This window comes from Sciurus vulgaris (genome assembly GCF_902686455.1).
Source record: "Sciurus vulgaris genome assembly, chromosome: 11".
Taxonomy (NCBI): Eukaryota; Metazoa; Chordata; class Mammalia; order Rodentia; family Sciuridae; genus Sciurus; species Sciurus vulgaris.
This window is the reverse complement of record NC_136472.1, coordinates 52,946,417-52,960,547: the sequence shown is the minus strand read 5'-3', so window position 1 is coordinate 52,960,547 and position 14,131 is coordinate 52,946,417. Positions and strand designations below refer to the sequence as shown.

General features: G+C 34.2%; 1 protein-coding gene across 3 annotated transcripts in view; it reads left to right on the top strand.

The window, feature by feature from the left end:
- The window catches only part of ZDHHC13 (zDHHC palmitoyltransferase 13), a 52,134-nt gene that overhangs the window by 21,479 nt on the left and 16,524 nt on the right, over positions 1–14,131 (top strand). Inside the window, exons 7-10 of one of the 3 annotated variants that reach the window (XM_079101836.1) lie at positions 1,207–1,369; positions 1,591–1,716; positions 7,765–7,898; positions 11,453–11,557. In XM_079101836.1, coding sequence (XP_078957962.1) covers positions 1,207–1,369; positions 1,591–1,716; positions 7,765–7,898; positions 11,453–11,557 — 528 coding nt within the window. The remainder of the gene's footprint in view (positions 1–1,206; positions 1,370–1,590; positions 1,717–7,764; positions 7,899–11,452; positions 11,558–14,131) is intronic. The other 2 variants (XM_079101837.1, XM_079101838.1) reach the window with 2 other exon arrangements.

Below are 14,131 nucleotides of genomic sequence, written 5' to 3'. Positions count from 1 at the left end.
TTCATGGAATGATGGGGCTGAGGTCAAATTTTGTTAGAAAGCATTTTCTTTGAGTGTGGTGATACAACGCTTTTTTATCCCAGCTACTCCGAAGGCTAAATTTGAAGCTAGTCTGGGCAATTTAGCAAGATGCTGTCTCAAAATAAAAGTTAAAAAAGGGCTCAGGATGTAGCTCAGAGGTAGAATGCTTCTGGGTTCAGTTCCCAGTATCAAAAATAAAAGGAAGAAAGCATTTTCTCTTCACCAATAGCTCTTGAAGTCAGGTATAATCTCTAAAGATCTTCATTGAATAATCATGGTAGAATATTACTTTTCTTGGTAAAAAGCTACACTCTTCATACTCTAAAGTACTTCATATACTTCTTTACACTCTTGAGTATGAAGGAAGGAAAGGTATTGATGTTTAGCATGAAAATATTTTATTGAATTTATCTTCTAGTGCATATCTTTCTAAACTGTACAGTATTTTAGGGAACTTGAATTAAGTGCATCCCTAATCTGAAAATCTGAAATATGCTGCAAAATCTAAAACATTTTTTTGAGCCCAAACATATTGCCACAAGTGGAATTTTCATATCATGAAACTTGATTTCATGAACAAAATTATTAACCGTAGAACTCCAGGATATGTGTATAAGGTGTATATGAAACATAAGTGAATTTTTTTGTTTAGCTGTGGGTCCTATCCTGAAAATATCTCATTATATTATGTGTAAATATTTCAAAATTTTTAAAAAATTTAAAATCATCCTAAGCATTTTGGATAAGATACAGCCAATCTGTATTTGTACATGCTTTATTTAATAATTGTTTAAAGGAAGAGTATGAAGTAGCTTTGGGTTTATCTGCTCAGATAAAACGTTTTACATTTAGTTGTTAAATTGAATAAATAACATAGCATTTAATATTGGCTAAAGTTAAATCCACAATTTTAAAAAGTGTTAATCAATAGAGTAACAGTATGAAAGTAAAGGTTTTTCTTATTCCACTGTATTGATGTTTAAATTATGTGTTTAGCAGACTGTCATTTAATGTATGTCATTTTTTTAAATCTCTTCTGTTAGTACCTAGAATGGAACTCTGCACAAAGCAGTTCCTCAGTTGTTCAGAATACTTACTGATTGGTTAATTGATGAATTATTTATCATGACTCTTCAAATCATCATCCCTATTAATACCTCTTGGTATTTTATTATTTTGAGACAGGCCAGAACCAACTGGATTTCTTTTAAAGTTTAATCCTTCTCTCAATGTTGTTGATAAAATACACCAAAACACTCCACTTCACTGGGCAGTTACAGCAGGAAATATTAATGCAATTGATAAACTTTTGGAAGCTGGTTCCAGTCTGGATGTCCGAAATGTTAAGGTATGACCAGGTACTTATCTCCTTTAGTTTATTGTATTTTCAGTTCGAAGATTAATCATTTTAGAAAAAGATAAGCTACATGTTTATATTCATTTACCACAAAATAAATATAAACAATGATAGCTAATTGCCCTTAGAGTAAATATGTTAAATCTATGATTCTGATGAAAAAAAATGTTTAACACCTATAATATGTCAAAAATGTAACTGATTTTTTTAAGGGACTAACTCCTCTTGATATGGCTCTGCAAAACAAAAATCGGCTCATTATTCACATGCTAAAAACAGAAGCCAAAATGAGAGCCAACCAGAAGTTCCAACTTTGGAGATGGCTGCAGAAAAGCGAGGTATTTTCATGTAGCTCTATTCTCTGGGATATGAGAAATTTTTGTTCGTTTTTGCTTTTTAGAGCAATAGGGAAAACCAGAGTTGGTTTTGTATATGCTATCTTGTGAATATTATGCTGTATTCTACATTTACATAGTGAGTGAATTAAAATGAAAATGAAGCAAAAGGAAACACATTGTTGTAAAGAATTTTATAGAAGCTTTTTTTAAAATGAGGTTATTACTTATTAAATTTTTCTTTAAAGGAAAATAATAGCATTTAATTCAAAATGTCGAAATGGGGTATTGGATATTCTACAGTTTCTATTGTTTTCAAATATGATAACATTATCTAATAAAACGTAGTAATTATACTTTCAGAGTGATTAAAATTTAACAAACACCAGATTTCCATGTAGGGGATCATTATGAATGCTACACCTATTTTGCATTTAGATATATGAAAGAGAAAAGACTACTACTCATTCTCGTTTGCTATTTTCTCCACTTTCCCGCCCACTTTTCATTGCTAGGAGTCCCAGGATCTTGTCCTTTAACCTCTTTTCTATCTATTCCTTCTCTACATAGCATCTCTATCTTCACAACTCCCAGGCTTAGCTCTCTAATCTAGAACTTTCCAGATTTGTAAGTCCAGTTATCTACTTGACTTATCCAGTTTAGTGTCTATTAGACATCTGCAACAATAACATATCAAAAACTGAACTCCTGAATCTGGGATTACAGCAGAAGCAGTTCTAAAAGGTAAGTTTATAGCTGTGGATGCCTACATTAAAAAATCAGATCTCAAATAAATAATGTAAAGATGTATCTCAAGGTCTTAGAAAAACAAAAACAAAACAAACCCAAAATCAATAGAAGGAAAGAAATAATAAATATCAGAGCTGAAAGTAATGAACTAGAGACTAAAAGAATCCAAAGGATCAGTGAAACAAAGAGTTCTTTGAAAAGATAATCAATAAATCCTTAGCCAAATTAACCAAAAGAAAGAGAAGACCCAAATTAATAAACTGAGAAACAGAAAGGAGAATTTTTCTATCAGATATGGCTGCAATCCAGAGAATCATTAAGGACTATTTTGAAGACTTATATTCCAATAAACTGGAAAATCTACACAAAATTAATGCATTTTAGACCTACCAAAATTGAACCCAAAGGATATTAAAAAAAACAGATGAATAACAAGCAGTGAGATTGAAACATTAATAAAAAGTCTCTTTGGAATGAGACAGACATCATTACATCATTACCCTATGTATGATTACACAAATGTATGATTCTACATTGTGCACAACCACAGAAACAAAATGATATACCCCATTTGTGTACAGTGAATCAAAATGCAGTCTGTAAAAATAAAAAAATAATTAGAATTAAAATTTTTTAAAGGTCTCCAAACAAGGAAAAGCCTAGGACCTGATGAATTCACCACTGAATTTTACCACACCTTTATAGAAGTAACACCAATTCCTCAAACTATTTCATGAAATGGAAAAGGAAGGAATGTTTCCAAGTTAACTTATCAATAATCCTGATGCCAAAAGCCAGTAAGGTCACAACAAAAACAAGAGAACAATAGACCAATATCCTTGAAGAACATAGACTCAAAAAATCCTCAGTAAAATACTTGTAAACCAAAGTAAACAGCACATTAAAAGATCATATACCATAAACATGTTGGTTTTATTCCAGGGATGTGAGGGTAGTTTAGCAAATGCAAATCAATAAATATGATATGCCACATAAATAGAATCAAGAATAAAGATCCCTTGATCATTTCAATAGTTACAGAAAGTCTTCAACAAAATTCAACATCCCTTCATGGTAAAAGCCCTGAAGGACCTAGGGTGTAGGAGAATCTAACCTCAATCTAATGATAAAAGCTATATACAAAAAACCTATAGCCAACATCGTACTGAATGGGGAGAATATGGAAGCATTTCCTCTGAAATCAGGAATGAGACAAGGATGTCTATTCTCACCTGCCTATTTAATGTACTATTTGATATTTTAGCCAGAGCAATTAGGCAAGAGAAAAAAATAAATGGGATAAAAATAGGAAAGGAGGAAATCAAATTGTCCCTATTTATAGGTGATATGATCCTATACTTAGAAGACCCTGAAGACTCCACCAGAAGACTTTTGGATATAATAAACAAATGCTGCAAAGTAGAAGAATACAAAATCAACATAGAAAAATTAATAGCTTTTCTATACACCAATAATAAATCCTCTGAGAAAGAAATCGGGAAAATAGTTCCACTAGCCAAAAAAGAAAAACTAAGAATAAACCCAATCAAAGGGATGAAGATAACTACAATGAAAATTACAGAACACTGAAGAGAGAAATCGAAAACACTAGAAAATGGAAAGATTTCCTATATTCATAGATTGGCAGAATTAGTATCATTAAAATGGCCATATTACAGAAAGTGGTCTGTGGATTCAGTGCAGTCCCCATCAAAATACCAATAACATAATTCACAGAACTGAAAAAAATTCTAAACTTCACATGGAAGCACAGAAGACACTGAATAACAAAAACAATCCTGAGCAAAGGGAGTAATGTTGGAGGCATCACAATACCCAATTTGAAATTATACTATAAAGCCATGTAAACAAAAACAGCATACTACTGGTATAAAAACAGATACATAGACCAATGGAATAGAGTAGGGAACACAGATAAACCCATGCAGCTACAGCCCTTTGATTCTTGTCAAAGATGCCAAAAACACACTGGAGAAAAGACACCTTTAAATAATGTTTCTGGGAAAACTGGATATTCATATATAGAAGATTAAAACTAGATCCCTATTTCTCTTCCTGTATAAAAATCATCTAAAAATAAATAAAAGACCTAAATGTAACCCTGGAACTTTAAAACTGCTAGAAGAAAACAGAGGAAACAAGTTATAGGCAACAACTTCCTGAACAAGATTCCAAAAGCTCAGGAAATAATAGTCACAACCAGGTGTGGTGATGCACACGTGTAATCCCAGTGACTCAGAAGGCTGAGGCAGGTGGAGCACAAGCTCAAAGCCAGCCTTAGCAATTTAGTGAGGCCCTAAATAACTTAGCAAGACTCTGACTCAAAAAAATAATGAAAGACCTGGGGATCTGGTTAAGTGGTTAAGTGCCCCTGGGTTCAATCCCTGGTACCAAAAAAAAAATGTTTTAAAAAGGATATAATGGTAAGAATCAACAAGTGGAATGCCATCAATTTAAAAACTGTACAGAAAAGAAAACAACAGAATGAAGAAACAACCTACAGAATGGGAGAAAAGCTTTGTCAGCTACTCTTCCTACAGGGGGTTAATATCTAAAATATATAAAGAACTAAAAAAAAATTGACAACAGAAAAATCAGAACCCAATCAGTATATGGGCATATGAACTAAACAGATACTTCTAAAAAGAAGAATAAATTATTTGAAAACACATTTAGCAGCTTTAGCCATAAGAGAAATATAAATGAAAACTACATTGAAAGTCTATCTTACCCCAATCAGAATGACTATCATCAAGAACAATAAATACTGGCAAGAATGCAGAGGAAAAAGGGACCCCCCCCCCCACACACAAAAAAAAAGATAAAGGGACTATTATATATTATTAGTGGGAAAGTAAATCGGTATAGCCACTGTGGAAACCAATATGAAGGTTCCTCAGAAAACTAAAAATAGAACTACCATATGGTCCAGCTATATCACTCTTAAGTATATACCTGAAGTAATTAAGTCAGCATACTATAGAGCTAATCTGTTTACCCATTTTTATCCAGGCCACATTTACCGTAGGCAAGTTATAGAATCATCCTAGATGCCCATCAATGGACAAATGGGTAAAGAAAATGTGATGTATATATGTACATACACACAGTAGAGTATTACTCAACCATAAAGAATGAAATCATGTCATTTGCTGGAAAATGGATATAACTGGAGAAGATCAGGTTAGAGTGAAATAAGCCAGACTCAAAGACATACATTTCGTTTTATCCCATACATGGAATCTAGAAACAGACAAACAAAAAACAAGGAAAGATGACATGAAAGAAGGAGGGAGACAGACTATTAGAAAAGAAGAAGGGGGCCAGGGGAGGGGGAGGAGAGGGTAAGGAAGAGTTATACTAGGGGAGGATATGATCAAACTATGTCCTGCCACAGTGAAATCTATTATTCTGTTTAATGAAAATGCACTAATTTAAAAAAAAAAACAAAACTGAATTTCAGTCTGAGTGCCTTGACATATACTTGTAATTCCAGCAACTTGGGTGGCTTAGTCAGAAGGATTGCCAAATTCAAGGCCAGCCATAGCAACTTAATGAACTTAGCAAGTCTCTATCTCCAAATAAAAAATAAAAAGGGATACAGATGTGGCTCAGTGGTAGAGCGCCTCCAGGTTCAGTCCTCAGTTTCAGACAAACTGAATTGCCTGATCTCTTCCCCACTCCTAAGCCTTCTGCATCTCAGTAGAAACTCTAGTTTTCCAATCATGTGTCAGTTTGCGCTGTAATACCACAAATCCAGTCGCTTAGAAAGATGTATTGTCTCATTCTTCTTCAGTTAATATCTAAAATCTGGTCCCTTCTTACCTCTCTAATGCCATGTTAGTACAGCAGATGAATCTTGGAAAATGTAAGATCCTATCATTCATATGCTCACATAACTATTATGTCTTCCCATTTCTTCCAGAGTAAAAACACAGAGTCCTTTAGTGGCTTCCAAGACTTGGGGATATAGCTTTTCATGTACTATAAAGTTAATAGATTAGTCATGGAACCCAACTAGAACTGAAGCCTCATGATAGAAAGACCTTCAATTCTTTGAGGTTTCCTAAATGCGTGAATGAATGAATTGTGTGTCTCCTGAGCATTATATCTGAGATTTAGAATTGTGAGATCTTATTTCTGTTCTGCTTGTAGATTTTGTGTTTACTTGCTTTAAAATTCTAAACTTGCTTATTTTATGTCACCAAACAAATTGGAATTGTTTTAAAGATTTGACGTCATTTGAAATACCGATCCCTAGATATAGCTTAGAGAAGTCAGAATGAAGAAGATAAGGCAAAACACACTTTTCCTCTTTGCTGTTGCAAAAGCCATGCCTGCTTTCAAGATCTTATATATTGTTGTTAGGACTATATTGCACAAATGTGGAGCCCTGCTTCAGTGCCGACAGACAGACTGTTTTATCATACAAGTTTCATTCTTTTTGACTTTACCAAAATTAACCTGAATCATTAGCATCCTAAGGAAATATTTCAGTCTTTGATCTCCATATGACATTTGACACCAAGAATCACTCTCTTGAAGTTTTCTTTTCTGGTTTTTCTGAATCTTGCCTTTTCCCAGACTGACTTTTATTGGTCCAACTTTCATGGCAACCTTTAGGATCTGAGCTTTGTTCCTCACCTTCACTGTTTGCGTTGGCCAAGATACTGCTCCTTTCTACGTACACAGTCTTTGGGGTATTGTTCTTAAATGGCTTTACCATCTATATACTGATAAATTCAAGTATTCTAAAACAGTAGGCCTGCTTTTTTAACTGCCTCCTGGATATATCCAGGTGTTTTAAAATTTCATGTGTCCCAAACTAAGCTTATCTTTTTTGCAGAGTTGTTCCTTCTAACCTTCTTGATTAGGGGATGGCACCATGTGGTGCCCAGTTTGAAGTTCTTCTGTTCCCCTCATTGAGTCTTTATGCTTTCTAATAAAAAATGCTATTTGGAAGAATTATTTTTTTTAATTTCAGTTTTTGTCACTACTTATATAAAAGACCACCATTTCTTGAAGGGAAGGAAAGGGAAATAAAATGTATTTAAGCAACATTGTATGAAATATAGGGCTTTTAAAGGATCATTTCCAGTGTGTTAAGTTGCTCAAATTTCAAGTTTATCAGTCAACCAATTTTGAAGAAAAACTGTTAGTTCTACTGTTGTATTTACTGTTATTATACACTTAGGATATGGTTCTTGTACTGAGCTAATTATAATGACATACTTAGGAGGTAAAAACGCATAAGCTCTAAAATTCTGAATCTCTTAATAGCTTTTCCTGCTGCTGATGCTTTCTGTGAGTACCATGTGGGCTGTTGGATACATACTGGACTTCAATTCAGATTCTTGGCTTTTAAAAGGATGTCTTCTGGTAACACTGTTCTTTCTGACGTCTTTGTTTCCAAGGTATGTATATTAGTCTTTGCAAGGCTGGTGATTGCCTTTGCAAGGTGATTGCTTATTTCTGTGTAGATTAGCTGGAATCAAAGATTTATACCAAGCTATAACTATTACTTAACTGCATAAAAACATCCTTGGGATGGTGGGACAAAAAGGCGTTGGTGGCATATTTTCTGGCTGAAAGCAAATGCCTAAACTTAGTACTTTGTTTGAATTGACAATCAGAAAGTAAATATCCTGGGTCATTGCTTGAATTGTTAGTTTTAGTAAATAATGGAGAGATTTTGGTAACCATTTTGCATCTAGAAGTACTTTTGCCCATTTTTCAGAGATTTTAGGGGCTAGTGATTTTCCTTTTTAAAATCTAAACCCATTTTAGTGTTGCTTTCAATGATTTTTACTTAAAACAACCTAATTAAAAAACATGATGTTAGAAAGTAGTAAATGTAGTATGGTTCTATATTTAGGAAAGTACCTACCTGATTATATATAGTTAATGATTAAGAGTCAGATTGCCTGGATTCAAGTAAAGCTCTTACACATAGCAATATGACCTTGAACAAGTCACTTTCCCTCTCTGTGCCTCAGTTTCTTCATCTATAAAAAGAGGACAATTAATTGTGATAGACCTACCATGGTTAATACATGTAAATGCTTAGAACAGTTACTGCGTATGGTCAGTATTAAATAATCATGTTACAATCCCAGTCTCATCTCCTTCTCTTTTCCCTGTCTCATTGAAATGACTTCCAGTTCCTCATGTGAATAAGGATGTCTTGGGGCTGGGGAAATAGCTCAGTCGGTAGAGTGCCTGCCTTGCAAGCACAAGGCCCTGGGTTCGATCCCCAGCACCCAAAAAAAAAAAAAAAAAAAAACAAAGGATGTCTTGCTTGGTTCCTATTACCCTTGTTTCTCTACCCCTCCTTTCTCCCCACATCTAACCTGTTAAAAGTACTCCCTGCACTCCCTCTAATTGGTCTGCTTCTCTTGGTCTCTTAGTTGGCACCACAGACCAAGCCTCCCAACAGGTCTCCCAACTTCACCTGCTATAATTTATCCCCACTTAGCAATCAAGTGTTCTTTTAAAAAAGGCCAATCAATTTTTGTCTTTTCTCCCAGGTTAAACCCCTCTAGTAGCTTGCCTATGATAATACAAATCATTCCTCCCTTCCAACTTCATCCCTTTCCCTCATCCTCACACTGCACTCTGCCTTCTTTCTATTCCTGGAACACAGCAAGCTCATTCCCACCTGGGACCTTCCTTGGCTCTTACTAGTATCCTTGTCTGATGTTTTTCTGTAGCTGGAGATGTCACCTCAATTCAAGCATCACCTTCTTAGGCCATCCCTGATTAACTCTGCTGGATTAACTCCCTTTTTACTTTCCTCATAGCATTTAATCATTTTCCTGTAATATAAGGTCCATAAAAGCAAAAAAAAAAAAAAAAAAACTGTCTCCACCATTAAACATTTTCATTCATTGAATAAAAGAAAAATTTAAACCTGATGATCCATAGAAAAGAATCTGAAAGGAATAATAGCTCAGTTGGTAGAGTGCTTGCCTTGCAAGCATGAGGCCCTGGGTTCGATCCCCAGCACCGCCAAAAAATTAAAAATTAAAAGGAAATAAACAGTGTTGGCTATCTACAGGGTATGATTATAATAACTATTCCTAAATTCTTTTGCTTGTCAGCATTGTCTGAAATAAGCAGGCACTGCTTTTGTCTTAAGAGAAAACAAAATATTAGAGAAATCTTATTACTTGGTCACCCAAGAACAAGGCAGTTGACTGGAAATGAATTTAAATGTGACACAAAAGCTCAAATACTTTAAGTAAGAGACCTCCTTACTTCCTTTTCCACCAATTGAATTGACTTGACCTCCAAGATAATTTTAAGCCAAATCATCAAGATTCACAGTCTTTTTTTTCAGAGGGGATACAAGGGCTGGCACTATCTACTCACCCAGAATTGGAGCCTTTGAGATATTATTGGCTATTTGTTTGTTTTAGCTGAAACCTCACGTATAAAAAAATTTATATGAAAACTTGTTTTTGATGATTGTGAGTTAAGGGTTTCATGTGCTATACAGCATATGTATGCCATTCAAATTTGAGTCATATTCATATGACAACTTTATCTTTACTGCTTTATTTTTTTCATCCTCCTCTGTAGAGTTCCAATTTTATGGAAATAAGTAGCTGCAAACTTCTATTATTGGATTCCAGGAGCAGTTGTCTATTCATCCATGTTGCTATGTGACACCTGTCAGAAATAGACAGGTAGAAGTAGTAGGCTCTTACAAATTAGTTAGTTTACTGAACTACCTAATTAAGTAAATATGATTTTTACCACACAATCTTAGGCCACATCATGGAGTTTGTGTGGACTCCATTTGTCCTATTCTGGTAGCACATTGAGTGCATAAGATGGGGATCATTAAGTCTTCTCAAATACAATTTTGTCCTAATTATGGTTATGGACTTGATGACTTTTTTAGTCCTTTATATCAACCAGCAACCATTGTTTATTTCTAGTAGAAATTTTAATATATATTCAGTTAAAAACTATTCATGCATAAGAAAACTATATTAAGTATTTGGTGTGAAAGACAGATTTTTTTTTCTTCTGAAACTGCAGTATTAAACATTTTGAGTATATTATATATGGACTTCAAGTTGCTTGTTGCTTAAGATTTTTAATGTTGTGATGGTTAGTATGATTTTAAGCCTTTGTATCTTTTGACTTAGTTACTATTACTTGAGCTGGTTGCAGGATCAAAGTGCTTAAGGTTGTGTGCATTTATAAGTTTCACAAACATACAACTAGTCTCTGGAAGAAACTTGTTTAAATATGAAGGCAAAAAACCAAAAGCCAAATGTTTTCTCTGATAAGTGAATGCTGATACATAATGGGTGAGTGGTGGGGTGGGGGGATTCAGGTAAGGGAAGAATGGAGGAATGTTGGATGGTATAGAGGGAAATGAGGGGAAGGGAGGAAAGGTGGATGAGAAAAATACCATTACCCTATGTACATGTATGATTGCATGAATAGTGTGACTCTACATCGTGTACAACTAGAGAAACAAAAAGTTGTACTTCATTTCTGTACAATGAATCAAGGTTCATTCTGCTATTAAATAGAACAAACAAAAAATTTTAAAAATGTGAAGGCAATCTTAAGTATTTGGAATTTTTGTATTTTGGCATAGTTATAAATGTATTGTGCAAAAAAATATAGTGTGTCTCTACATCTAGAAAAGATTGATTGAAAATCTATATTGTTACTGTGGAACAAATAGTGTATAAATTAGAAGAAGTAGAATATATACTTCTTCAGGATCTTTATATTTCAGTTTTCTCACAGTAAAATGGGGTGATGGTGGTGTATAACTGAGCATATGGAAAGTGCCAGATGACACTGGTAAGTATTCAGGAAGTGAAAAGTATTGCTGTTGCTGCTGTTATTTATTACTATCATTACTTGGTTTAGAACTAAAATCGACATGAATCATTCTAATATCGATTTTACTAATACCTTGTGTTTATCTTTTTTCTTTTAGGTTCTTGGTTGGGTACAAGAACCTTATATACGTACCAGCAGTCTTTCTGCTAAGTTCCGTTTTCTGGATATTTATGACTTGGTTCGTCTTATTCTTTCCTGATATCCTTTAGGCTTAAATTTAAATGCATATTTCATTTTACCTTTAAAAGACAGTAATGCCTATTGTTAGAAATTTAGATATTGGAAAATACTTAGGGAATGCAACTTTATATTTCCATTCAATTATTGATTCTGGTTGAATGTTTAATGTTGAAAATTTCCATGATTCTGGAAGTAATCTCAGCATACTATGAAAATAATAGATTTCCCATTTTAATTACATGTAGGAGAGGAACAGTGGAATGAATTATTGTTTTACTTGGACCCATTATAGTAAATTGGATTGTTTCTAGAGTTCTTCAAGGTCACATGGTTCTTTTAATTTGGTCAGCAGTTAAGTTGATGATTCAGTCTTCAGGGTACCAAGATGGCCTTATATAAGAGGGATATTTGGGAAACTGTGGCTTCCTCAATAATGGTGAGTATCAGTTCTAGCTATTATCTAAGACATTGATTCTCAGTCCACAGAAAAAATATTTTTTGCCCCCAATATTAAATGAACTTGGCAAATAACAACATGTCTAAAGTGTAATTTACCTTGTTTTACTTTATCCTGTTTCTTTTTAAAAAATTCTAGTCATGGCTCACTTCTTTCATGACCTGCTGATGGATGGCCTGTGGTTTTAAAAGGGGAAAAAGAAACACCCAATATAGGTTTATCACATGAGCATCAGGGCTCAGATCCAAGTCCAGCTCAATAGTGTGTAGTCCTTTCTTAGTTAATCAGGTCCAATCACATAGAAGTGCAGAGGGTGGTTACTTCTTGGGGTTATAACTATTTATAACACCAATTAGGTAGGGCACATTTTTCATCTTCCCACCTCTTTCTGGACTTCCTTTTCCTCTTCTGAGGTCCCTGCTTAAGAATTCATTATAACCTTGCTTTCCTGACAGGATGGGGGGCGGAAAGGAATATGTGGCTAGAAATATACCTTTTAGCATATTCCTTTATTTGTTATTTCTCTTTCTGAAAGAAATAAATAGATTATGAATAGGAGAATTACTTAAATTTAAGAAATTTTTTTGTAGGAATAAATATGAAATGAGATGGGTGTATGGATGTAGTGCATACATCTGCCTCCATTGCAGCATATTTTTGCTTTAATGCTACTTTTTATTCCTGAGCACTGTCTAATATTTTTCAGATTCCTTTAGTCTAAATGAATGGCACAGCATACCATGGAAATTTTAGACTTTTTTCAAAAGATTTCATTACCCTAACCTTTGTCTCATAATTATTGATTTGATGGCACCTCTGAAAGCACTAGCCTTCTTGCTAACACTTAATGAAGGCTTGGAAGATATTATTAGATTAAAAGTTACTTAATAAGCAACCAGGAATATATTTATAAACAGCGAGGAGTACATTTAATAACAGCACAGTTTAAACCAAAACCAGTTGCAGAAGACCCAAAACTCATAAATCCTGGAGTGATGTTGAGAAGGGTTGACTGATACTTTTGTTTACCAGCCTGTGTAGCAATGGACTCAACCATTTTTAAAATTGGGGTTTTTTGATAAATTTTAAAAACTTGAGCAACTTAGAATGTTTGACAGATCATTTTTAATTATTTTAATTTTGCAGAATCAAAAATTAACAAAAATATAACAACTATAGTTTAAAACCTTAGTTATAGAAGTTAATATTCAGTTGAATGTAACTAGAAACCTATTAATGGTAAGCTATTTTTTTTTTGGCGGTGCTGGGAATCGAACCCAGGCCCTATACCAACTGAGCTATCTCCCCAGCCCAAGAAACTTATTTATGAAGGAGCTATTATATCTTAGAAGCACTCATTTCCATAGCTGGAATAATGTTAAGGTGTTGGAATTCACAGGATGGAATGTTTTACTTCCTTGTACAACATAAAACCATTTGATCAAGGTACTGATTTAAGTTGCTAGTATTGAGGGCATGTGAGTCAGTAGGTGGCATACTTCACTATCAGAGCAGTGTTTTTCAAGCAGAATGTTAAAAGGGATTGGAACTTCCCTGTAGATGAACTGAGGTGCTGTCCTGTGAAAACCTATCCTAAGTATTTCAACTAGTCTTGGCTGTAGCCACAACAATTGAGGGGGGGCATCTGCTCCCACAGTCCCTAGTCTGTTGTGGGAAGAGGGTCTGGGACACTGGAAAGCATACAGTCTTTGAAATCAGATAGAATGATTTTGGATTTTAACTTTTTTTCTTACTAGTTATGTACTATCTGGCAAGTTCATTTTACCAATTTCTCTTTTTTCTGTAAATTGGGGACAGTATTACCAAAGCTTAAGGGGTGACTTCAAGGATCTCTTTGCTAAAGGGCTGACTGTGGCCCCCATTTAATAATTGGTATTGTATAAATATACTTAATATTTTATTATTAATTATTGTTAGGAATAAAATCTGTAGAAGGCTGCAGGTTGAAACTAATTTTAAGAACACTCTAGTTTTGCTCCTCAGATTATCAGTTTCTTTTGATACCTAGTATATGTCAAACAAGTAATATATTTATTTGTGTTCTGTGAGGGACTTTGAATGAAAGAGACTAGAATCTTACTGATGAATTTGGAGTTACAGCTAAGACTTGGGAAAGAA